At 33.4% G+C, this 24,594-nt stretch overlaps 3 protein-coding genes across 6 annotated transcripts; 2 read left to right on the forward strand and 1 right to left on the reverse strand.

The window, feature by feature from the left end:
* The first annotated feature begins 1,829 nt into the window (after positions 1-1,829).
* LOC125844589 (sulfite exporter TauE/SafE family protein 3-like) lies at positions 1,830-5,620 on the forward strand. Its single transcript, XM_049523902.1, has 12 exons — positions 1,830-2,084; positions 3,016-3,175; positions 3,313-3,513; positions 3,597-3,661; positions 3,906-3,936; positions 4,044-4,123; positions 4,200-4,286; positions 4,405-4,455; positions 4,550-4,771; positions 4,882-4,975; positions 5,070-5,210; positions 5,438-5,620. Exons 1-12 carry the CDS (start codon positions 1,869-1,871, stop codon positions 5,521-5,523), a joined length of 1,434 nt encoding a protein of 477 aa, XP_049379859.1. The 5' UTR covers positions 1,830-1,868; the 3' UTR covers positions 5,524-5,620.
* A 1,114-nt stretch (positions 5,621-6,734) lies between these two features.
* LOC125845279 (transcription factor MYB3R-4) lies at positions 6,735-18,120 on the forward strand. Of its 4 annotated transcripts, none has more exons than XM_049524760.1 (12): positions 6,735-6,863; positions 9,517-9,711; positions 10,549-10,597; positions 11,640-11,697; positions 12,587-12,681; positions 13,030-13,133; positions 13,720-13,848; positions 13,976-15,689; positions 16,075-16,394; positions 16,564-16,678; positions 16,812-17,015; positions 17,603-18,120. In XM_049524760.1, the coding sequence occupies exons 2-12, from the start codon at positions 9,602-9,604 to the stop codon at positions 17,729-17,731; spliced, it is 3,027 nt and encodes a 1,008-aa protein (XP_049380717.1). In that variant the 5' UTR covers positions 6,735-6,863; positions 9,517-9,601; the 3' UTR covers positions 17,732-18,120. The 4 variants fall into 4 exon arrangements, with proteins under 4 accessions (XP_049380717.1, XP_049380715.1, XP_049380716.1 ...); XM_049524758.1 differs by having other exon boundaries at positions 6,743-6,863; positions 9,499-9,711; XM_049524759.1 differs by lacking the exon at positions 10,549-10,597 and adding an exon at positions 10,879-10,927 and having other exon boundaries at positions 6,743-6,863; positions 9,499-9,711.
* Positions 18,121-18,583: 463 nt separating this feature from the next.
* Positions 18,584-23,591, reverse strand: LOC125845496 (8-hydroxygeraniol oxidoreductase-like). Its single transcript, XM_049525010.1, has 7 exons — positions 23,509-23,591; positions 23,228-23,370; positions 23,034-23,071; positions 22,141-22,543; positions 21,321-21,554; positions 19,291-19,449; positions 18,584-18,860 (listed from the first exon to the last, which is right to left on the reverse strand). Exons 1-7 carry the CDS (start codon positions 23,543-23,545, stop codon positions 18,750-18,752), a joined length of 1,125 nt encoding a protein of 374 aa, XP_049380967.1. The 5' UTR covers positions 23,546-23,591; the 3' UTR covers positions 18,584-18,749.
* Positions 23,592-24,594: the final 1,003 nt, after the last annotated feature.

Here is a 24,594-nt window from a genome sequence, read left to right on the forward strand (position 1 = left end):
ATATGAAATTCAAAATTATCATGTCATATGATCTTCACTGCATAGAAGTCAAAAATATTACTCCTTCCGTTCACTTATACTTGTGACATTTAGACTTAGACACATATTAAGAAAACAATGATTAACATGATCATTTTATCACATTATTAACTGATATTGAGTATTAAGTCTTGCAAAATGATTTGAGGAATAGGTAACTAATGCTAGGAGTAAAACATGAAAAATAAAATTGTCTTTTTTTTTGTTATGCTAATAGTGACAAGTAAAAATAAAAAAATATTTTTGAAATAGTAAACAAGTAAAAATTAAAAGAGAGAGTACTACCTCAGTCTTCTTCTTTTTTTCAATACCACACATGCAGAGATTTAAAACTTATCGTCAAGAAACAATCAAACAATGAAAAGGGAGTTTTGAAGCAATGGTCAAATTATCTCTGTGTGATTTATTCAAGCCGTAAAATTAACAATCACTAATAAACATTAGATTCGACTCCCCTTCTGTTTTCTAGATTCAAGAAGTTAGTGTATAGTATATATTATATGGATAATTAGTGTATAATATGAGCTAATTTATATAATCATTCACCCAAAAATAGTCTACACATGTATAATGTTATAACTTAGGGCTTGTTTGGTCGGAGAATAAGTTATTTTTGGATTAATTATCCTAAGATTGTTATCACACCCTCAATGTGGGATAAAAACAACACTATAATCCCAAAATAACTTATTCCACGATTTTAATTCAATCAAACATGAAATAAACTCATCTTAAAATTAACATCGTGATTAGTTATCCCTTATCCCTCATACCAAACGAACACTTACACCTTGCATGTTTGGATGATTGTTACTCGTTGTATTGCATTGTATTATCAATTTAAATAACATGTGTCTTGAGTGGTACTTAAATTTTATTGTATCGTATCGTTTAAATCAATTATTTTTTAGCGACGGAAATTTTCATTTCGTGTAACGATAGATTTGATGTTACCACATTGTTACCTTTATATTTTCTTCTTATTTTGTCTTTACTTATTATTTCATAATTTGATAATCTCATTTTATTCTTTATCTTACCTTCTCAGAATAAGTTTATCCCTACCCTATTTTTCTTATTGATTTATCATTCAATTTATTAATATTTTACATTATATAACGATGAAAAACGATACAATCTAATCAAATTTTATATTCATTAAAACAATCATATAAGTATATAACATACTGTTAGACACTCACAAACTTTGTTGTTTCATGCACAAACAATATATATATATATATATATTTGATTCATGCATTCAAATTGTGACTCAAAAAGACCAAAGATCCACTCTTTTCTACTCCATTTCTCTCCTTCACCCTTTCCTTCATTTTCTCCTACTTCCTCTCCCTTCACACCACACATATATCTCTTCTTTCCTTAAAGACACAATCTTTATACTTCACTTTCTCTTTGGTTGTATCATTTCTCATCAACCAATCAAATCTTTATTCCCTCACTTTCTAAGTTAAAATTAAATATATTGGTTTAGCATACATTTTTTTTTTCTTTTCAATCTTGATATTGCTAGAAGATAAAGAAAGATACATTCTTTGTGTTTAGTGTTTGAAATGGTGAAAAGGGTAGTTTCTTGATTTTTTGCTTTTTGGGATTTTTGAGAAAAGGTATATATAGTCTGTGTAGTGTTTGGAAAGGGTGAAAAGGCGAGTTTTTTTTTTGGGATTTTTGAGAAAAAGGTGTAATCTTGAAATTGTTAGAAGATAGAGAAAGATATATACTGTGTGTATAGTGTTTGCAAAGGTGAAAAAGGGAGTTTCTTAATTTTTTTTTGCTTTTTTTGAGAAAAGGTGTAATCTTTGTTTAGAATGGCTGGATTTGGAGGAAAATTGAAGATTTTGAGGCCAGTTTTGTCGATTTTATGGAGTTTTCTTTTAGCTGCTATTTTTGTATCAGCAGAAAGAAGAATCAAGAGGGAAGTTATTGAACAAAATGCAGCTGAGCTTTCAGATGCAGATCACCTTTCAGCTGTTGCCAACTTCTTATGGAAGCCTAATGAATCTGGTTACCAACATGTTTGGCCGGTAAATTTCGGAATTATAGGTTTGGTTTTTCATGTTGATTTTTGAATTGTTGGTCCACTCTTTTAACTTGGATCAAGTTAGAACCTATGTTGCATGGACTCCCTGAGAAAAAAAAAATACACTACTTTTGGAGGATCGGACAGGTGCTAACAATATTTTTGAAGCGTCTAAGCAACATAGGTTGAAAGTATCATTAGTTTTTCATGACTGATTAGTTTGTTGAGTATAGGAATGAAACAGGTCATAAATGAATCAGAATGGATATTGAGTATTCATATAGTCGATCTCAACTATTTTGCATTTTGAGGCATAGTTGTTGTTGTTTTGTGCATATTTGTTTGATCAACAATACTGATTAATATGTAGTAGTTGGTGATTGTAAGTGAGCTCATTTTAATGGATTAGGTGTTCCATTAATTGATCAAATAAGATAAGCTTTATGATCGAGCTACTAGAGAGTGAATGCAACCCTTAACCAAAAGGGAAAAATATTATTTTAGAGCAATGTGTAGTTCATTTCCCTTTATTTCAGAAGCCATGAAATTTGCATGTCATGATGTGTGCTTACTTACTATTCGACATCAAAAAGATAGAGAGTAGCTTGGATGTTCAGTTAGAAATGAACAAAATTAGGAGAAGGAACCCAAAGAATGGACATAACTACAATGTCCATGTAACTGAGCTGATGTGGAGTTGATGTTCCAAATTAGTATGTAAATTTTCCATTTGAGAGTTATACATAGCAGAGTGCTACCGACCTCCATGGAGAATCTGACCTACGATCGGGCTGTTGAACACATGCAATATGTGATGTATGGTGTGCCTCATATGGACTAGCACTTTAAGTTTATAACCATCTTGATCTCTGTTGATATTTTCATAACTCACATTTCTGCTTTTATGCTGTTGACTATATGGGGTGTCATTGCAGGATATGAAATTTGGATGGCAAATTGTTCTTGGTTCCACAATTGGATTCTTGGGCGCAGCATTTGGGAGTGTAGGTGGTGTTGGTGGTGGTGGCATATTCGTACCCATGCTTAGTCTTATTGTCGGATTTGATCCGAAATCAGCTACAGCAATTTCAAAATGTAAGATTAGGGGACAATTTTGTATGACCATTTGGATATTTATTTTCATGACTCGAATGTAGTAGCAGGTCTCATGTTCTGTTATGAACTTTTTTCTCCTGGTTAAGAGAGTCATCACTTCTGTTTCCGGTTGACAGGTATGATCATGGGAGCTGCAGTCTCTACTGTTTACTATAACTTAAAGCTCAGGCATCCCACAATTGCCATGCCTATTATTGATTATGACTTGGCTGTGCTCATTCAGCCAATGTTGATGCTTGGCATTAGTATTGGAGTTACTTTCAATGTGATATTTGCAGATTGGATGGTTACGGTTCTGCTAATTGTTCTCTTTTTTGGTAAAGCATCTCTCATAATATGGCATTGGTGTTTTTTTAAGTTATTACTCCTACATGACTTTGATCGTAAATGATTGTTACAGGCACGTCAACCAAGGCCTTTCTAAGAGGTGTTGAGACATGGAAGAAAGAAACTATTGTGAAAAAGGTTATCATCTTTATATTCTCGGAATTTCCTGCTTTTGCGATACAGTGATCTGTACACTACTTTATGTTCTTTTATAGCATGTTAGAATCTTTAATGCTTATATTGGTTCTTTCTTCTGCATTCTAACACATGAAGTTAATATCAGAGATTATTTATCGAGTCAGATTCTAGTAAGACGGAGTTATATTAGTCATGCATGTGAACTGTTGGGTTTTTCTAATCATCTGTTTTTTTGTTACTTCAGGAGGCTGCTGCTAAACTTTTAGGAACAAATGGTAGGTTAGGAAAGTGAATTTTCTATTGTATTAAGAGTTTAGAGGGCATTTGACCTCGATTTTCCTTCTCGTGGAGATTAGAGTATTTCTTTGTTGCATTATGCTAGGCACGGTTGATGAAGCAGAATACAAGCTCCTTCCTGGCGGTCCAGCCAATGGTGATGCCAAGGGTGCAGTTGAACCACAGGTAACTGATCCTAACTCTTGAAAGGAGAATTATATTTCTCCTGATATTTTAACTCTATAAAGCCATGTTATTTTAGGTCCCTATCATGGAGAACGTTTGCTGGAAGGAATTTGGACTTCTCAGTTTTGTTTGGGTTGCATTTCTAGCACTGCAAATTGGAAAGGTTTTCATTTCTTATCGTTTTGGCTTTGTTCCGATGTATAGGAGTCACACTATTGAATTTATCATTTTTTGGGTTAGTACTAATCTTTTAACTCACTGGCCTTGTATGTTTGGAATAGATTTACACATCTACTTGCTCGGCATGGTACTGGGTGGTGAATTTGTTGCAGGTTTGTATTTGGTTATCTCAAATTATGCTGAAGCAAACTTCTAAGACACAAAGTAATTCTAACAATCGATATGAACTCGTTTAACGTCCTGCAGGTCCCAGTTTCTGTTGGGGTATCTTTTTATGAAGCTATTAGCCTGTACAAAGGATGGAGAAGGATTCAATCCAAGGGAGATGATGGCACCGATTTCCGAGTGACACAACTGATTGCTTATTGCTCCTTTGGAATACTAGCTGGTATGGTTGGTGGACTTCTTGGTCTTGGTGGAGGATTTATCATGGGTCCACTGTTTTTGGAGCTTGGCGTCCCTCCTCAGGTTAGTTTGTCACCAACCTGTCGTCTGGTTTTTGTGCTTATGTTTTACTGAGCTTCAAGTTTACCTCAAATGTAGAAAAATCATTTTCAATTCACATCTCTCTTACTTAGGTCTCAAGTGCCACGGCTACCTTTGCGATGATGTTCTCCTCATCAATGTCCGTGGTGGAGTATTACCTTCTAAAGCGTTTCCCAGTTCCTTATGGTATGTACCATTCTCTTCAAGTTTATGAACACAAAACAGATTTGTTCAGTCTCATTCATGATAATGCAGAACTGACAATTGTATGTTCTTACAGCTCTCTACTTTGTTGCTGTGGCAACTATTGCTGCTTTCGTTGGGCAACATGTCGTTAGGAGGTTGATTTTTGTATTAGGACGGGCATCACTTATCATCTTCATCCTTGCCTTCACAATTTTTGTGAGCGCAATATCACTAGGTGAGTATCTAGTTTTCCCTTAGGGATAATACATAAATGTGCTCTCTAGCTCGTTCTCAACTAACATCTAGTCCTCAACTGGTATCTATGCCCTCTAACTTGGAGTATGCACAAGTAGACACTTAAACTTGTATATGCTTAGAGGTAGTAGTAAGTCATCATCACGTAGGACATTTCTACGTCCTTCCTCCTCGTGTCTGCATTCAATTGCTTGTTCGTTTTGACAGGTGGAGTCGGGATCTCAAATATGATTGGGAAGATCCAACGCGATGAATACATGGGATTCGAAAACCTTTGCAAATATAGGATTTAAGAAATGGTGTGAAAGGAACTGATCCCTCAAGTTGGTTCCATTCTACATTAGCTATATACAATCAATAGTGATTTTACTGTTAGAGATTTCTACTCTAGTAGAGTAAAATATAGAAAATTAACAAGTAGAAATCTTTTTATTTAGAATTTTTTAATCATTTTTTTTAATTGTTCTGTTATAAATATTTCCATATATATTGAAATTCTGGTACATTTTGAACACCAAGAACAATAATGGAGAGGAGATTGGGATAAGTTGTTGTTTTTTGGACATAAAAGATAATATTGTGTCACAAGTAATATTGTACAATAAATTCTTTTAACAATGAAGAGGAGAAGAAATATTATATGATTTCTTAAAAATCAAATCAAACGGACAACAATCAAATCGATAAATGTTTTGATTTAATTTGATTAGAAATCGATGATATATATTTTGAAGAATGTCCACGTTATATTTTTTTCAAATATTTTATACAATAAATTATTTAATAATAGAAGATTGTGATATATTTACTCATTTGACCATAAAAAAAAACTTGGCAAAAAATGTTGGACCATATAACTTGTCATTTTTTACAATAAATTCAAATTAATTTTTTTTTGACAAATATTTTGAGCCAGATTCTATTTTTTGAAAATTTTTAAAAACTAAAATTCAACCTTAAACTTTTATATTTTTATAAAATAACCTCGCCATTTACAAGCTACTCACTCCTTTATTAGAAGACTGGAGCTTATAGCCTTATACTTTTTGAGTTCAATTTTATCCCGAAATATGTTCATTATAAAGTGATAAAACAAACTTAAGTGTATTTTTAATAGTTTTTAAAACTTCTGAATATAAGACAATTCTTTACAAAAATTAAATATTTTCCTCAAAAACTATGACCGAACACATGGTCAAACTTTATCTGAAGATATTAAATTTTTTTAGATTTTATGATTAAACAATTAAGAAATGAATATTTGTATTTATGATTACAAACCAAAGAAAAAAAAAGGAAAACAGAACCGGTAGAAACAGGTAGCAAGTAGAAACTTACCGTTAAACTTGAAAATTTTGAAAAGTTACTAAAAATAGATAAATCAAACGGTTGAGATAATCTCGTCAACTAATAATTTACCGGCAACCGGTTAATCATAGGGTTTTTCATCTTCATCAGCATTCTCTGTCATAATTTGAATACATAAACCCCCACGCACGCACTCCCCTCTCACACCCCACCCCACCCCATACCCCCAAATTCTTCAGAATTTGCAGATCTTGCTGAGTTCATCACACCATTGATTTCTTGGAATTTCAGTCTGATTCAGTTGAATGCTTCGAAGCTCATTTCAGTTAGTACAACTTTTTTCTGAATCTTTTTTTAAAAATCTTGGTGTTTTAGTTTGAATTGTTGTTAATGATTTCTTGAATTGTTGAAAAAAAATCAAATCTTGAATGGGTTTTGTATAAAAATTGCATCTTGACGCCTAATTTGATTTGATGATCTGATTTTAGTATGGGTTTTCTGTTGATCGGATAAAATTTTGTGCTTTTTTATTTCATTTAGCTAATGTCATTTGATTCGGGGCTCTTTAGGAAACAGGTAGAGGTAAGGGTCTGCGTAGACTTTATCCTCTCGAGACTCTACTTTGTGGGATTTCAGTGGGTATGTTGTTGTTGTTCATTTAGTTTGAATTGTTATTGATGATTTCTTGAATGAAATGATCTGATTTTAGTATGGGTTTCTGTTGGTCGGATAAAATTCTATGCTTTTGTTTCATTTATCTAATGTCATTTGATTCGAGGGTCTCTAGGAAACAGGTAGAGGTAAGGGTCTGCGTAGACTTTATCTTCTCGGGACTCTACTTTGTGGGATTTCAGTGGGTATGTTGTTGTTCATTTAGTTCGAATTGTTATTGAGGATTTTCTTGAATTGCTGAAAAAAAATCAAATCTTGAATGGGTTTTGTATAAAAAATGCATCTTGAAGCCTAATTGATTTGATGATCATACCTGAAATGATCTGATTTTAGTATGGGTTTGCTGTTGATTGGTTAAAGTTTTATGCTTTTTATTCATTTAGCTAATGTCACTTGATTCGAGGGTCTTTCGGAAATAGGTAGAGGGTAAGGGTTTGCATACACTTTATCCTCCGGGGACTCTACTTTGTGGGATTTCAGTGGGTATGTTGTTGTTGTTCATTTTGTTCGAAATGTTATTGAGAATTTTCTTGAATTGTTGAAAAAAAATCCAAATTCGGGTTTCATATAAAATTGCATCTTGAAGCCTGATGTGATTTGATGATTGAATCTGGAATTAAAGAATACCCAGTGAAGTGATCTGATTTAAGTTACAAAGTTAAGATACTTCCATAACATGGAAATCACCATGACAGCAACACCAATTATGCCTCAATCTCAAGCTAGTTAAGGCCACCTATGGAAATGCTAACTTTCTATATAGCTTCATTTGGGATCCATTTTGCTCCTAAGTTCAGTAATTTGAGTTTCTTAAACAAGATGTTCTCTACAATTTCTGTTGACATATAAATATCTAATAAACTAAAGAAGACCCCTAGAAAATTGTAGGTCTAAAGTAAACATGCCATTATGGCTAAATCTTTATCTAACTAATTATATTGCTTCTAAAGATACGTTCCTTGTTTTTTTTTTTCACTAAGTCTGAATCGAGTGACTTTTTCTCATTGTGTTTACTTGGACTCATGGAAGGGGGGGAGGGGGGATGGAGGATGAAAAGCATTACGTTACCTTATGGATGCAGACTTTGGAGTAATAACATAAAGGGATAGGAAGTAGGGGTGGGGATGGTATGGTATTGAATACTTCGCTTCGGTAATTTCGGTACTAGCCAGGACTCATGGAGGTTGAGAAGTGATTACACGTTTTCACTAAAATCATATTACCACAAAGCTTTCTGTGAGAGAGGATCGGTATTCCACATGTTTCAGTTTGAATTCCTAGGGTGCTAGGTGTAATTCTTCATTTGGTTGGATGTGAAGAGAGTGATTCAGACATTGAAAACTTGAGTAAGAGAAAGACTACATATGTTAGACTAGCTTTATATGTAGATGTTCAAACAAGTAATACATATGTTGCATTTTTGGGTGGCTAGACGTATGTGGTGGATTGTATTAAATGACATGCTACATAGTTGTTCTTAGAAGAAAGTAGAGAGGATGCTGGGATGGGACATTGAAAGAAATTCTGGACCATGAAAAGAAGGTTTCGTATAATAAGGAATGGGTAACTAACAAACTAATTCAAACTATTCTGCAGTCAAGCTTCAATTGAGGGTTTCAAGTTGTTTATCAACTAATTTTTCTTTTTTTGGTGTCCTAGATCAAATATCGGCTCATTTGAGGTTTTAACACACTAATGCTCAGATGATTCAGAATTTTCACTAAATTCTTTACTACTGACTTGTGCCTTGTATTTTTCATTTATGCAAATTTTATCCACATGGTACTGTGACACAGGATGCATAGTTTCTTGCTTGGTGTTACTTAAGAAGCCTTTGTGCAGCCTGCATTTTGATGTAGAGACCAGAGATTAAGTAGTTTTCCTAGTTGACTTTGACTTTTTGTTGTAATTTATGAGAGTTCAGTTTAAAAATTTAACTAGTACTCAGAGGACATTAATTTTCTCCAAAATGTTCTTGTATTTGATATATTGCCTTGTATTTTTCAACTATGCAAATTTGAGGTGAAAATGTTTACACATTTATGTAACATACATTAACAGTATCTTTTGGATTTAGTTCTTTATTTCAAGAAAAAATCCGTTGCATAGACTACTTTTTTGGTGCTAGGGATTTTCCTTGTTTTGTTTAATTTTTAGCAGTAATCCAGGTTACTCATTCTAAAAGTTTAGCTCGTATTGAATGCATTATAATGCTTTAGATGCTATTATTCCATGCTTTTCAAATCAGCTCCATAGAAGCCATCACATTAGCTGTTGTGCTTTAACAGTTCATCATGTTTTCTCAGAAGATCAGATAGTATCTCTTACATCATAGGGGGTGACACATAATGTACTTGGGAAGACATTTTGTAGAGAATTTTCGACCTTTGGATGGATTATCAAGATTTGCCTTTGTCTCAAGCAACCATGGAAAGTGATGAAACAAGCAACACTCCTTCAGATGATATCAGTAGTCTGCAAAGTGCTCGGCCTTTACATGGGTAATTCTCAAAGACTGCATCATCTCATCTCTTGTTTCATTATTTTTGGGTTTCATTTTGTGCTTTTGTAATTTCCTTATTGAGATTTTCTTCTAATTTACCCAAACCCTTAATCCGGTTGTTCATTCATGTCACATAAGATGAAAATGATGTTGATCTGAGATCGAGTTGGATTTAGTCAAGTCACATTGGTTTCTTTGACTTATCCTAGGTAGTTAGAAATCAGAGATGCATCGGAAAAAAAAGTAGGTGAGGACGGAGTAGAAGAAGCAGTAATAAGATTGTTGGATTTACCTCTGTAACATATTGGAAGACATAATATAATATCTATGCTTTTCATTGACAAAAATTGCTGTCTAATGCTCAAACCGTTAGTCTGCCTGGTGCATCCCCGTCAGTAGTACATGGAAAAGAATATATAAGGTCTATTCAGGTTTAGTCAAGTTACATTGGATTCTTTAGCTTTTAATACGTAGCTAGTAGTTATAAATATACAAACTGCATGAAAACAAGTAGAAAAATGGGGAACAGAAGAAAAGAAACAATGACAAGTTTGCCGTGTCACACCAATAGCAAATGTGATATAAGTTCTTAATGTTCAATTTAAGGAACTACATATAGTAATCTCTTTCCTTTCCACAGTATGACCCCTTGTCCACCTATCCTTACTTTAAGGGTCAAGTTAACTTTGTTCTGTACTTTCCATGAAAATGAATTGAATTGAAAGTTATACTTGATTGTGAGATTTGAGAGGACTATCATATTCACATCCTTTGTGTTATCATTTTGAACTTCCCAAAAGCTTCGGATTTTTTACTAGTCCTGCTAATGTTACAGGAGGACGAGTGGTCCTAAGAGACGTTCCAGTCACTGGACTCCCGAAGAGGTAAGCAGGCATTTCCTAATGATCTAGAAAAATGTGTATGAGTTTCATGGTTTTCTTTTGGTTTTATGTTCTTTTAATCTTTTTTTGGGTAATTGGGGACTTTATATGTGTAATGTTATATGCTATGTTAAAGATTCAAATAATCTCGTCTATCTGTTTTTTGGGGAGGGTGGNTACTTGATTGTGAGATTTGAGAGGACTATCATATTCACATCCTTTGTGTTATCATTTTGAACTTCCCAAAAGCTTCGGATTTTTTACTAGTCCTGCTAATGTTACAGGAGGACGAGTGGTCCTAAGAGACGTTCCAGTCACTGGACTCCCGAAGAGGTAAGCAGGCGTTTCCTAATGATCTAGAAAAATGTGCATGATTTTCAGGGTTTTCTTTTGGTTTTATGTTCTTTTAATCTTTTTTTGGGTAATTGGGGACTTGTTTTTACCCCCACCTTTATATGTGTAATGTTATATGTTATGTTAAAGATTCAAATAATCTAGCTCTATCTGTTTTTTGGGGAGGGTGGTGATTCATTCCTAGTTGACATGGCATGAATGCTGTTAGCCAATTAAAACTACTTGTATGTGCCTTCGAGGAGAAGACACTTAATTATGCTTCAAATGGAAGTTCGGAATTTTTCTTGCATAAAATGATTTATGTGATGGATTGGTCTACAAATCTATTGCAATTTTATTCCGTTTGTTTCATAGTTGTAACAGCATTTAAGTTTCTATGGGAACTGTTTCACTGACAAGGATTATTGGGTCATTTTTTGTTCTTTTCTGCCTTCCATTAGTGATCTCAATCAAACATGTTGGAAAATGCCTGGGCTAGTAACTGGAAAGTCATGGATTTAGTAATGTTTTTTTAATGTAATACTTCTGGTTTTCACTTCTCAAACCCAAGTCTGAACTCTTCATTCTTTTGATAGTTTCTCTATAAATTTTAATGTGGTGAAGTACTTGTAGGAGACAATGCAATATTATACATTTACATTTTAAATCTTTTATGTTGTACTGAAGTGTAAAATTCTTATCTCCTTTGCAGGATGAAATCTTGCGCCAAGCTGTCCAACAGTTTAAGGGGAAAAGCTGGAAAAAAATTGGTAAAAACGTTGTTCCTCTTTAAACCTAGTATGTCTTACACTCTAAGAGGGGTGTATTGCTCATACTTCTAGAGGGACTAATACTTGTATGATTCTTGTTATGTTTATTTAATTCTTCAATATATATAACCAAAATTCTCTCAGAATTGCTTGTAAAGAGAAAAGCTGGTCATAGTTCTAGAGGGACTAATATTTGTATGATTCTTGTTATGTTTCGTTTTTCTACTTCCCAAAAGTATATTTCTCTTTCTTTTCTGTAAGGATCATCCCAAAAACAATGCCTCCTTTCCTGAAACCATCTTTGCTTTGGAAGATTTCCATTTTTCCTATAACAATACTTTTAAAACATAAATTTAACTTGAAGCTTCCATATTTTTTCCTCCATTTGACATGCAATTATACATTTCCTATGCTCATCTTAATATTTGTAACTGTCAAAATTTGACATTTGCTTGACGCAGTAAAAGTTGTGGGTTGGAAACCAATAGCTTGTAAGACTATGGTGCTATCAGCTCCTGCAACAATTATTCATTGCTAAATTTCCCTATTCATTCTACTCATTTAGCTAGTCATACTTTTCATTATCGTTATATGAAAAGTGTTGCAGGGGCATCTCTCCTGACACCATATACGGATGAAGTTACTGAATAGGGCTAGAACATGCTACTCTTGTGGAGAAATATTTTTTCTGGATGAAGTGTTCTTTCAAGGCATTAAAGTCTTCCTTATAGTACTTGTATGATTCGTTTGAATTGGTTAACCTACAACTGAAGTTGAAGATCTTTGTCACATCCAACGATTACAGCAGAAATCTATTTGACAAACACCCGCTCAACTATTAAAGATGATAAATGTTAAGTGCTTACCAAATCTTAAGTTTAACTTGCAGCGGAATGTTTTAAGGATCGGTCAGATGTTCAATGCTTGCATAGGTGGCAGAAAGTTCTTGATCCCGAACTTGTCAAAGGTTCATGGTCTAAGGAGGTAAAAAAGTGTATTCATATTTGCCTGTTTGAATCATATCTTAGTACTCCTTTTGTCCCTTTTAATATGGCACTGTAGTATTTGCAGAGTTAAGCTGAGATTTTTCTTAAGTCATTTCCTAAATATGTTAATTTTAATTATAGAAAATGACGATTCATATTACTTTTCACTTAGTTTCCAAATGCATAAGTTTTATTTTCAGAAAATGTGAAATCATTGTCAGAATTGAGAATGATAATCAGATGTTTTGACCATTGTTATCCACAAACTATCATTATTTTTTAGGCAGAGGAACTTGTCAGCCATTTCCTTATATTAGCTAATTTAACTCTTTCAACTTACGCGCAGGAAGATGATAAGCTAATCGGATTAGTTAACATACATGGCCCCAAAAAATGGTCCACTATTGCACAAGAGTTAGCAGGACGTATTGGAAAACAATGTCGGGAAAGGTAAGCACGCCAATTTTTTGTTCATCTAAACAAATGAATGTATTTTTTTCTTCTGCTATGACAGAGTTCCGAAGTTTTCAGAATATATTAGGCAAGTGAGATGTCAAGACTTGTGGGGTTCCAACTTCCTAATTTGACATTATGTTCTCACTTACTTCGAATAAGACTTTTTCATTCCTAGCTGCTCTTTTAACATCACAATCTCACTTTATGCAGCTTTCCTGCAAGGAACTTAGATTTTTCAAGCCTATGCAACTGATATCTTCCTATCTAATCTTATTCACTAACTGGTTAGATGTTGTTCCTCAGCTTATGACTCAACCAGTCTCTTAAAACTTAAAAATATGCAAGCTGACGGCATGAGATGCTAGAGGCAGATAACTACTGCCACTTTCTGTAGAAGAATATTTGTTATTTCATATATTATCAGGAAATATAACTTAGTAACATGTATCCTTTGACTCAATAGGAATTTTGTGGTGTCACATTTCTTCTAGTTCCTTTGATTCGTTAACATTGAGGTTGCAAATCATCCCCTTTATATGACTAAGAATGTTATAATGATTATTATGAGTGATCTTTTCAGATGGCACAATCATCTGAATCCTGCTATTAATAAAGAAGCTTGGACGCAAGAGGAGGAATTGACTCTAATTCGTGCCCACGAAGCTCATGGAAACAAGTGGGCAGAGTTATCAAAATATTTGCCTGGAAGGTAATTTGAGGTGTTAATTTTATGCTGATAAGAGCTTGTTTCCATCCAGACTTTCTTTCGAGTTCTTATTCTCAGTATTCTTTCAAAGTTATAGTTGGCATGTGAAAACTCCTATTGCTAATTTCAGGTCAGACAATGCAATAAAAAATCACTGGCATAGTTCTGTCAAAAAGAAACGGGACTCATATATAGCATCAGGTTTACTTGCACAGTTCCCTACTCTGCCTAATGTCAACCATCAGAACCAATCAATCCCTTCTTCTTCTGTGATGTTGCAACAAACTAGTGAAGATGAAAGTGTTCACAAAGAAGGAGCAGAAGTGGAGGAATTTATGGAATGCAGTCAAGGTTCAACTCTTGCTGGCTGTCCCCAATCTACAAGTGACTTGGGCAACACATTTGTGCATATAAGAGAGAACGGCGGAATGTCGGAAGAAATAATCCCTGAAAAGGACGCAAGCTCTAGCGCAGCACCTTGTCCTACGTACTATACCCCAGCTTTTGAGGATGTTTCTTGTTCAATGCTAAAAGTTCCCAGTGAACTTGTGGATTCCAACTCCCTTGAGCAGCATACGTTCTCACATGACTGGGGCAATTCCACAGGGAAAGATTGGCAGTTTAATATGGATGACTTTACGGAGTTTATTCAGGAATCTTCGGGACATTACATGCACTGGTTGAATGGCAATGAAAACCATGATATGGTAACCAATCCATTGCAAAGTGCAATGGAATCTGGAGCAACTTCTAATGCAGGAAACATAGTTGAGGGTCCATATAATCCCAATGAAATGTTTAATCCCAATGAATTGTTCGATGGTAGCAGGATCGAATACCCTGAGGTAGGAATTCCTCAATGCTCTCTGTCCGAAACTGGAGTTAATGGCAGTGGTGAACCTGCAGATTCTTTAATTTACCAATCATCAAACTATCAGATCCCTGATACAGGAAATATGGCTCCACAAAACTGCAATGATTTAAGTTTTGATTATTTTGAAGCTTCAAACCATCAGCAGTTTTCTGTTCCTTTGCACTTTTCGTCTGAGGATAGATCACTTGTGTTTGGTAATGCTTCAGATCAGTTCCATTATCCTCCGCTTGAGAACCCAGTTCAAGAGTCCTTCCGCAGTAGATGTGATGTTTTTATATGTCCAAGTGAGTTTGGCAGTTCTTCCAATGACAATGGCATAGACAATGCTGTCCTGAAAGATCATCCTGATTATACGAAAGATTCCACAAGGCTAGAGGAACAGAAAGATGAAGGAGCTCTATGCTATGAGCCTCCTCGCTTTCCAAGCTTGGATGCACCCTTCTTGTATTGTGATCTTAAGCAATCTGGTTCAGATACACAGCAAGAGTATAGCCCTCTTGGCATCCGCCAGTTGATGACGACTTCTACGGACTGCTCTACTCCATTAAGGTTGTGGGACTCACCATCAAGAGCTGATAGTCCAGATGCTATATTGAAAAGTGCTGCCAAAACTTTCACTGGGACTCCTTCTATATTAAAGAAGCGACAGCGTCACTTGGTGACGCCTTTATCAGAAAAGAGATGTGAGAAAAAGCTTGAATGTGATCTCAATCAGGAATTATTCTCTAATATGGTTACAGAATTTCCCCGAGTAGATGACATGTTTGATGAGTCGGCAAATGAAAAAGCGTCTACTGAAGACAAAGAAAATCTACATCCATCCTCAGAGGATGGAAGAAAGGAGACAGGTGATGGAGTAACTGGACTTTCATGCATTGGAAATTCAGAGAGGCAATTAGATGGTGGTGGTGCTCACTACCATAAAGAGCTCCATAGTGAATGTGCTGGAGCCAATGATGCAATGGGAAAGGTAAGTTATAATTTGTCATTATATTTTTCTTCTCTGGCTTCACCTCTTTTTGTTTTTGGGAATGGGATGATGTGTGACAGGTAGGACCTCCATTCCATATTATATTTTTTGTAAAGAAATATATCCTTACAAGTTTCACAAATGGAATACTAGGTGCTTGGGCATGAAATGGTTGATATTTGAATAAAAACAAAAGTAGTAGTATTTGAAGTTAAGTTGAAAGAGGGTATTTGGAAGTTGAAGTTGTGTTTGGACTAGAAAAAAAATAAAAGTAGTTGTGTTTGGAATTTGCTCTCAGCTGATTTGAACCGTGTGGTTTACAAAATAAAACATTAAACTTAATTGGGCTTAGATACAACGTTTGAGTTCTCATTCCTGTTATCAGGTAAAACAGCCTCCTGGAGTTCTGGTTGAGCTTAGCTCAAATGACATGCTTTTCTCTCCTGATCGTTTCTTCACCAAGCATGATAGAGCTACAAGTTTAAGTATTAAAGCTTTAGGTAACCAGTATGCTAGACGACTTGAAGCTGCATCATCAAATCAAGCTACTGTTTCATCCTCGTCTGTTGTTTGCTCTCCTGACGTACTTGGAAAGCGTCAAAGCGGTGTTGTCATAGCCACATCAATGCAATATACTACATCAACTGCATTGGAGAATACTACCGAAAATTCTGAGAATATATTTGGTGCTGATACTTCAAACATGTAAGATTAATGCAATGTTTTCTTCTTTTGCTTTCTATCCTTCTTATTTTTTTGTTACTTATCTCCCATAAATTTGTACCTGTTGGTCTTTTACCTAATGATTGGCTTAAAAGGAGTTTTGCTAGAGATTTGTTTCTTATGATCCATTTACCTAATTAATGGTTTACAGATTTGGAGAGACACCGTTTAAAAGGAGTATTGAATCTCCTTCAGCATGGAAATCTCCATGGTTCACGGATTCTCTTATGTCTAGCCCAAGATATGACACTGAACTTACATTTGAGGTATATACAATATGTGTTCTACTACTAATTATCTTTGTGTTCAGTGCTCCTTTATTCGTTTTTGTTGATAATGGTACATTCCTGTGCTCATGTTATATTGCTTTGATTTGTTTGTTTTTCCTTTATTTGGTAGGATTTTGCGTTTCTTATGAGCCCCGGTGATAGAAGCTTTGATGCTATTGGGTTAATGAAGCAATTAAATGAGCAGACTGCACCTTCAATTGCGGATGCCCGTCAGATCTTGGGAAGTGAAACTCCAGAAACAATCCTGTTGGGAAGGAATTCCAAGGAACAAAAAGCAGATGAAAATTGTACCCTTCTGCCTTCAAATGCTATGGTATGTCTTGTCCCTACGTCAACATGATTACAAACTTTTTTTGCGAAGTGATCTATCCTTATACATAATGTTATTTTTAAATACAGTAGCCCTGCAATTTTTAGTTTAAAACATTTCTTTTCGTCATTTCTCTCTGGTCTTTATATCCTATACTAATTTTGGCATGTTTCAAGCAATAACCTGGCAGTTTTCACTTAAAACACCTACTTTTCTCTTTTTGTTTCTACTCTTATATTGAAAACTGATTGGAAGTAAACTACACTGCTCATTAGAACGAAATAATCGATGAGACAATATAAATTGTCATTTTTCAAGTAACATCCGTTTTACTTTGGAGTAGAATGTGGAAAAAGACTAGTGCTTTCTGTAAGTTATGGCTTAGGAACATACTTTCTTGTGTAGCCTCACATAGTCTCTAGTATAGTAAAAATTCTGTCGAATGTCACTCCGAACTCGTCCAAAGTTTCTCTGTCTCAAATTTACAGAAGCAGAATGACAAAAAGAACCGGAATCTGCTTATCTGGTTATATATATCTTTCCACAGCCATGGTCATTTGTTGATTTTCCTACTGTTGGTTCCTCTGCAGAGTGAGAGACGCACACTTGATTTCAGTGAATGTGGAACACCAGTAAAGGGAAACGAGACGACTACCAAATTTGGCAGCAACGACAGCGTTTCAAGTCCTTCCTCCTACCTGTTGAAATGTTGCAGATAGCAAGTCCTTCTAGGATAGACAAGTTTTCTTCCCTCAAAGGTATTTGTCGGAACATATTAGATTATAGTCATCCATTAAGCGTAATGCTTAATTCCCCTTTGCTAAATGCGGAAGCCAATAGTACATTCCCTCCTCTTTGAGCTTCATTTTGCAGGAAGCATGCTAGTGTAAAAAAGGGAAGAATAGAAAGCTGTGTAGATTCTTTCAGTAAGTTGGAGAGATTATGAGCTTTTGTAGTTCACATGTTGGATTAAGATTGGTGAAGTTCAACTTGTTTGAGACTAAGACGTAGTTGTTATTGTGGTTGTCATGTTTCCGATATGTTGAAATAACTACAAAGGAAAAAACTTATTCGTACTCGTTGGTTGCATTTGCACCAACCAAATGAATGCAAGACATTTGTCTAATTCCAAGTGTCAAAACTCCATATCCTTGATTGTCCCTAATCATACTAGCATATCTTTGTCATGTTTACCCTTCGGGGTGACCCAGTGGTTTGGGCTTGGGACTTCCATGTTTCCAGTCTCAAGTTCAAAACCCTTTACCAGCGAAAGCAAGAGGTTTGCCTTCTGGGTCGAGCTTGTCACACCGGGCTTGCCTAATGTGGGTTACCTCTTCTATGTGGTTTGCGAGCTATTGCATTGGAGCGGGGGTTTTACCCTGTGCACACCCAAAGGGTAGCGACTGCGGGTTTCCCTTTTCATAAAAAAAAATATCTTCGTCATGTTTGTGACCTTCATTTGCTAAAATATCCTCACATTTGTTTCTCTCCACTTGTTGGCTTGACGCGAGTATTTACTTCTCCCTTTCTATATACATTGTTGAATTGAAATCTTTAACACCATCTTGAAATAGTACAACTATGAATATATCCATTACCAAAAAAAGACAGAAGAACAATACAAGCTTGATTAATGATATGTTCCACATTTCATAACTTCATATCCTTATTGCTAAATTTTTTTATTGTTACATAGAAGGAAAATAAACTATATATAGTAAAGCATATTTGAATAGCTCAAAACTTGATAAGAACCTTCACACAATTTGGTTCTTTCAAGTACTCAAATGCCTTGTTTACATCATTGAATGAAACTTCATGAGTCAATAATTCATCTAGTTTGATCTCCTGCAGAAAATAACCCGGACATCGAGTGAATAGCGAGTTAGTCATAAGCCATTATTGATTGGATAGGGACAGGTACGACCAATCTATTCTAACTAGAAAAATAGAAAAAAATTCATTTTTCGTTTTTTTTTTTTTTTGAATATATCCTCCTTCCTTGGATTAGTACAGGGACACACATATCAAAAGCTCAGTGTGAAATTTGTATGCGATATATCTTTCTTTTTTCAAATTCAAAAATGTTCATGATTGAGGTTACACGTTAAAACTCATATTCATAATGTCTTATAATTAATAATACTTACTGAGTACACTTCAAAAATATTATCGAGTGTGTGTTAGGCACTTCAAAAGTAAGGTGTTTTTGGAAGATCAGACACGAGTGTGATAATATTTTTAAAAAATCCGAACACGAGTGTATCAGATAATGTACCTTGCTAATGCATTTGTCAATTATAGATGGAAGATCTGTGTGAGTTCTAATGCCACCATAGATTGATCCTTTGAGTGTTCTACCAAACATGAGAGGGACATAACTCATTTGCCAATCTAACACAAGTCCAGCTCCAAGCACTATCACTGTTCCATAACCCTAATAAATTTTTTCAAGTCACACAAAAAACATAGCTATTTTAATAAAGTAACTACAAAAAATGGGATATAAAAACAATTTTTTTTTGTAAATATTGAAAAGGTAAGTTATACACTATATGGACGTCATACGAAGTAGTGTCATGTGATATAAGACGCAAATAATAAATAGAGATAACATAAAAAATGATGCTGCTTGACTAGTGTGTGTGCACTTGTACATGTAATTATCATAGTAAATATCGAGTAAGCTCGTATACCTACCTCACTTAAGGAAAACAAAAAATTGTGATGGAATATTTATGATAGACGTGACAAATATGTTCATTGAGAGGCGGGGGGGGGGGNATTTGTAACGATTTTTGATTATTTTTTTTAGAAATTTATACCATTCTAGAATTACGATAATCATCTTTGACACAAATATTTACTTCTCTCTTTTCATATACTGTTGAATTGAAATCTTTAACACCACCTTAAAATAGTATAACTATAAATTAACCATTACCAAAAAAAAAAGAAGGTAGAGAGCAATACAAGCTTGATCACGTAATATGAAGTAGTGTCATGTGATATAAAACACAAAAGGCAAATGGAGATAACATAAAGAATGATGCCGCTCAACTAGTGTGTGTGCGCTTGTACATGTAATTATCATAGTAAATATCGGGTAAGCTCGTATAACTATCTCACTTAAGGAAATCACAAAATTGTGATAGAATATTTATGATTGACGTGACAAATATATTCACTAAGAGGGGGACGGGGGATGAAATGTGATGATTTTGATTTTTTTAGAAATTTATATCATTCTAGTATTATAATATTCATCTTGGTGGTTTGACACAAGTATTTACTCTTCTCTTTCTATTGTTGAACTGAAATCTTTAACACCACCTTAGAAATAGTATTACTATAAAATATTCTTTACCCAAAAAAAAAAGGATAGAGAACAATACAAGCTTGATTATGCTATACGAAGTAATGTCATATGATATAAAATGCAAAAAGTAAATAGACAGAGAACAAAAAAAAGTATATAGATAAAACACAAAAAGTAAATAGATAAAGTAAAAATAGTATTAGTATAAAATATTCTTTACAAAAAAAAAAAAAGATAGAGAACAATACAAGCTTGATCATGCTATACGAAGTAATGTCATATGATATAAAATGTAAAAGTAAATAGAAATAACATAAAGAAGGATGATGTTACTTTAAAAAGTGTGATTTTTGATTTATTTTTTTAGAAATTCATATCATTCTAGTATTACAATATTCGTCTTGTTGGTTTGACACAAGTATTTACTAAACCCTTTCCATATAATGTTGAACTGAAATTTTTAGCACCACCTTAAAAATAGTATTACTATGAATTATCCATTACCCAAAAAAAAAAGATAGACAACAATACAAGCTAGATCATATTATATGAAGTAATGTCATATGATATAAAACACAAAAAGTAAACATAAATAACATAAAGAATGATGATGTTACTTGAAAAATGTGTGATTTTGATAAATATTTTTTAGAAATTCATATCATTCTAGTATTACGATATTCGTCTTGTTGGTTTGACACAAGTATTTACTTCTCTCTTTCCATATACCGTTGAATTGAAAATCTTTAACACCACCTTAAAAATAGTATTACTATGAATTATCCCTTACCAAAAAAAAGGAAGAAGATCGAAAACAATACAAGCATGATCATGTTATACGAAGTAGTGTCATATGATATAAAACGCAAAAAGCAAAGAGACATAACATAAAATTAAAATTGACGATGCACTTGAAAAATGTGTATATATACTTGTACATATAATTATCAAAGTAAATTTTAAATTAGTCGAGATAGACTCAAACATACCATTCTAGTTGATTGAATGGCTTCATTGATAGTGAGTTGAGGCACATCTGTACACTCAAAAAAGTAGTCAACACCAAGTCCACCAGTAGCATCTTTAATTAATTCTGAAATTGATTTTTCAGAAATATTTATAAAATCAGTAATTCCATAAATCTTTGCTTTTTCACTTTTCATTTCATGTATATCCATCCCAATTATTTTGGCTGCTTCTTTTTGTCTAGCTCCTTCTACTACCTGTATTTTAAAGACAAGAATGAAAAGTGATCAGTAAGTATTTCTATTGCATTAGATAACAGAAAATCAAATCGACTTATAAATAAATCGATATATACATGTAAATTTCATAAATAATTATCACTTTTCAATTTCTGTATATTACTCGTTATACATCATAAATTTTTGAATTTCACTAGTGTGAGGATTTCATGTCCTCAATATTCAGTTGTGAAAAATGAAACTTTATAATAATGACAATTTCTTAATTATAAGATTGAAAAGTGATCACTGAATGCTATTTCTATCGCATGTACTTACACTCATAATTGAAAAATGATCGTCATGATAAAATATCAAATTTCATATGTGAAATTTTAAAAAATTCCTATGCAATGATAACTAAACTGAACCGGCCAATAAACAACATTGAATGTACTAATAACATTCACAAAACATATAACTAACTAAGCTTTTACCTCCATAGTTGAAAAATAGTCAACGTCATAAAATATCAAATTTCACATGTGAAACTTCAGAAAATTCATATGAATCAATATTTATTAAAAAATGACCAGTAAACGTTAGTTCTATCGAATGTACTTACACCAAGTCCAACACCTCCAAGACCAAGGACAGCAACAGTTGAACCCTTTTCAATGTTAACATCTTTCCATGTTGCTCCAAAACCAGTTGTAAATGCACAACATAAAAAAGGAACATATTCAATTGGTAACCTAGGATCAACCTTAATAACATAGTTTTCATCAAGAACTATGTACTCTGATAATGTTGAACAACTAACATGGTGATAAATTTTTTGACCATTAATAGACATTCTTGATGTTCCATCCAACAATAATCCACTAAAATTTAAAGGGTATTTATGGCATAAATTGGATTTTTTGGACTTGCAATTGGGGCAATCTCCACATTCTCCCAAGAAATGTGGCATCACTATGTCTCCTTCTTTCAAATCTTTTACACTTTCTCCCACACTTTCTATCACGCTGCAAAAAACAAAAAAAAAGTTTTATATAGACGAAATTAAATTTAAAAAATTATAATTATTATTACATTTCTGCTTAGAATAAGAAGTTTCATATTGGCAGAATATATGAGAGATGTTGGGTATATAAGTAAGCAATCTTACGCCCTAGTGACGTGTTTCAAAGCCGTGCGGCCCTAGGCCTGAAACAAACAATATCACTAGCGACTCGGGCCGTTAAATCTATGATTTTGTCTGAAGTAGCTTTCACACATAATACACCTTGTCTAATTTCACGTCCATCATTTTCTTATTTTCAAAAATGGCAGCAAATACGGAAAATTAGATTCGAAATTTAAACTTTTATGATTCAATCTTCATGAAATTTAGTATTGAAATGATTGTATTTTTAGAATTTTAAGTTCAAATATATATTATTTATTGCAATTTCAATGAGCTTTTATATTTTTCTAAATTTAAAAATATATATGAGAGAAATCAATTATTCTTACCCAACTCCTTCATGTCCAGGAATGCGAGGGAACAAAGGCTGAGAATTATCAACAATAGATCACATAATTATCAGCTATGAAATTTATTGCTAAAAAATTTAATTTATAGTTATCGATAATTAAATGAAATTAATCGCGATTTTTTTATTATTTCGCCATTAAAATTGTAATTTCTAAGAAATTTCCATATATACCTTTGGAAAGCCATTGCAACAAAGAACATCAGTACCACATAAACTAGCATAAATCATTTTAATCCTAACTTCTGTTGATTTTGGTGGATCGACTTCTATTTCTTCTATTTTCAATTCCTCTCCGGACTTCCAGACTATTGCACCTGCATTTATTTAACGAAATTTCTGACTTCATCATTTGAAATCATTATATTCCGGGCTTGATCGTCAAACAAGAAAGTTTCTAGTATCTTTTTTTATTTAATTCATAGTACGGATGTAGAGAGAAATTATAATCTCACCTTTGCATGTAATGACTGTGTGATTGCTTGAATTCATTGTGGTGAAGTCAAAAACGAGATATAATAATGTGGAGAAGATAAAATTGTTTCAAGCAAGAAGTGATATATATATATATAAAAGCATGTAAGTCACGTTAGGCATGAAAAAAATGTGATTTTTTTCGTCACGAAATGTTACTCAATTATTTAGTATTTGATTTTCAATATAGAATATGATCAATTGATTTTGTGTTGTTGTGTAATTAATAAGAAATTTGAACTTTAATCTAGTAATTGTTATAGTGCTACAACATTCTTAGAAGTCGTTAATATTATTTCATAATGTATAGTGTTATATTGTACATCGTATTATAGTATATTGTTTTAATGAATATAACACGTATCGTTCTCCGTCGTTATATAATGTCACACTTCATAATTTGGATGGTAAATCTACGAGAAAATTAGGGTATGCGATAAAACTACTATGAAAAAGTAGAGTAAAAGATAAGTCAAAACAGAATTTATAAATAATAAATGAAGACAAAATGAAAATAGAATATTAAAATAATAACGTGATCATACAAAATCAATCGTTATATAAAGTGAGTTTTTTCATCATTACCGAACAATGATTTTAAACGATATCATAGATAACATGTGAGTATTGTATAGTACTATTATTGCACTGTACTATCATTCATATATAATGTTACACTTCATAATTTGGATGGTAAACCTACGAGAAAACTAGGGTATGCGATAAAACTACTATGAAAAAATAGAGTAAAAGATAAGTCAAAACAAAATTTATAAATAATAAATGAAGACAAAATGAAAATAGAATATTAAAATAATAACGTGATCATACAAAATCAGTTGTTATATAAAGTGAGTTTTTTCATCATTACCTAACAATGATTTTAAACGACACCATAAATAACATGCGAATACTATTGTGTAGTACTATTATTGCACTGTACTATCATTCATATACCCCCACCCCACCCCTCCCCAAAAAAAACCCAATCTTAATGTGAAATAAACACTTGGAGGGAGGAAGTCCATATATTGTTTTTATGCACAAGATATTATAATAGATAATAA

Source organism: Solanum stenotomum, chromosome 11 (assembly GCF_019186545.1).
Source record: "Solanum stenotomum isolate F172 chromosome 11, ASM1918654v1, whole genome shotgun sequence".
Lineage (NCBI taxonomy): Eukaryota > Viridiplantae > Streptophyta > Magnoliopsida > Solanales > Solanaceae > Solanum > Solanum stenotomum.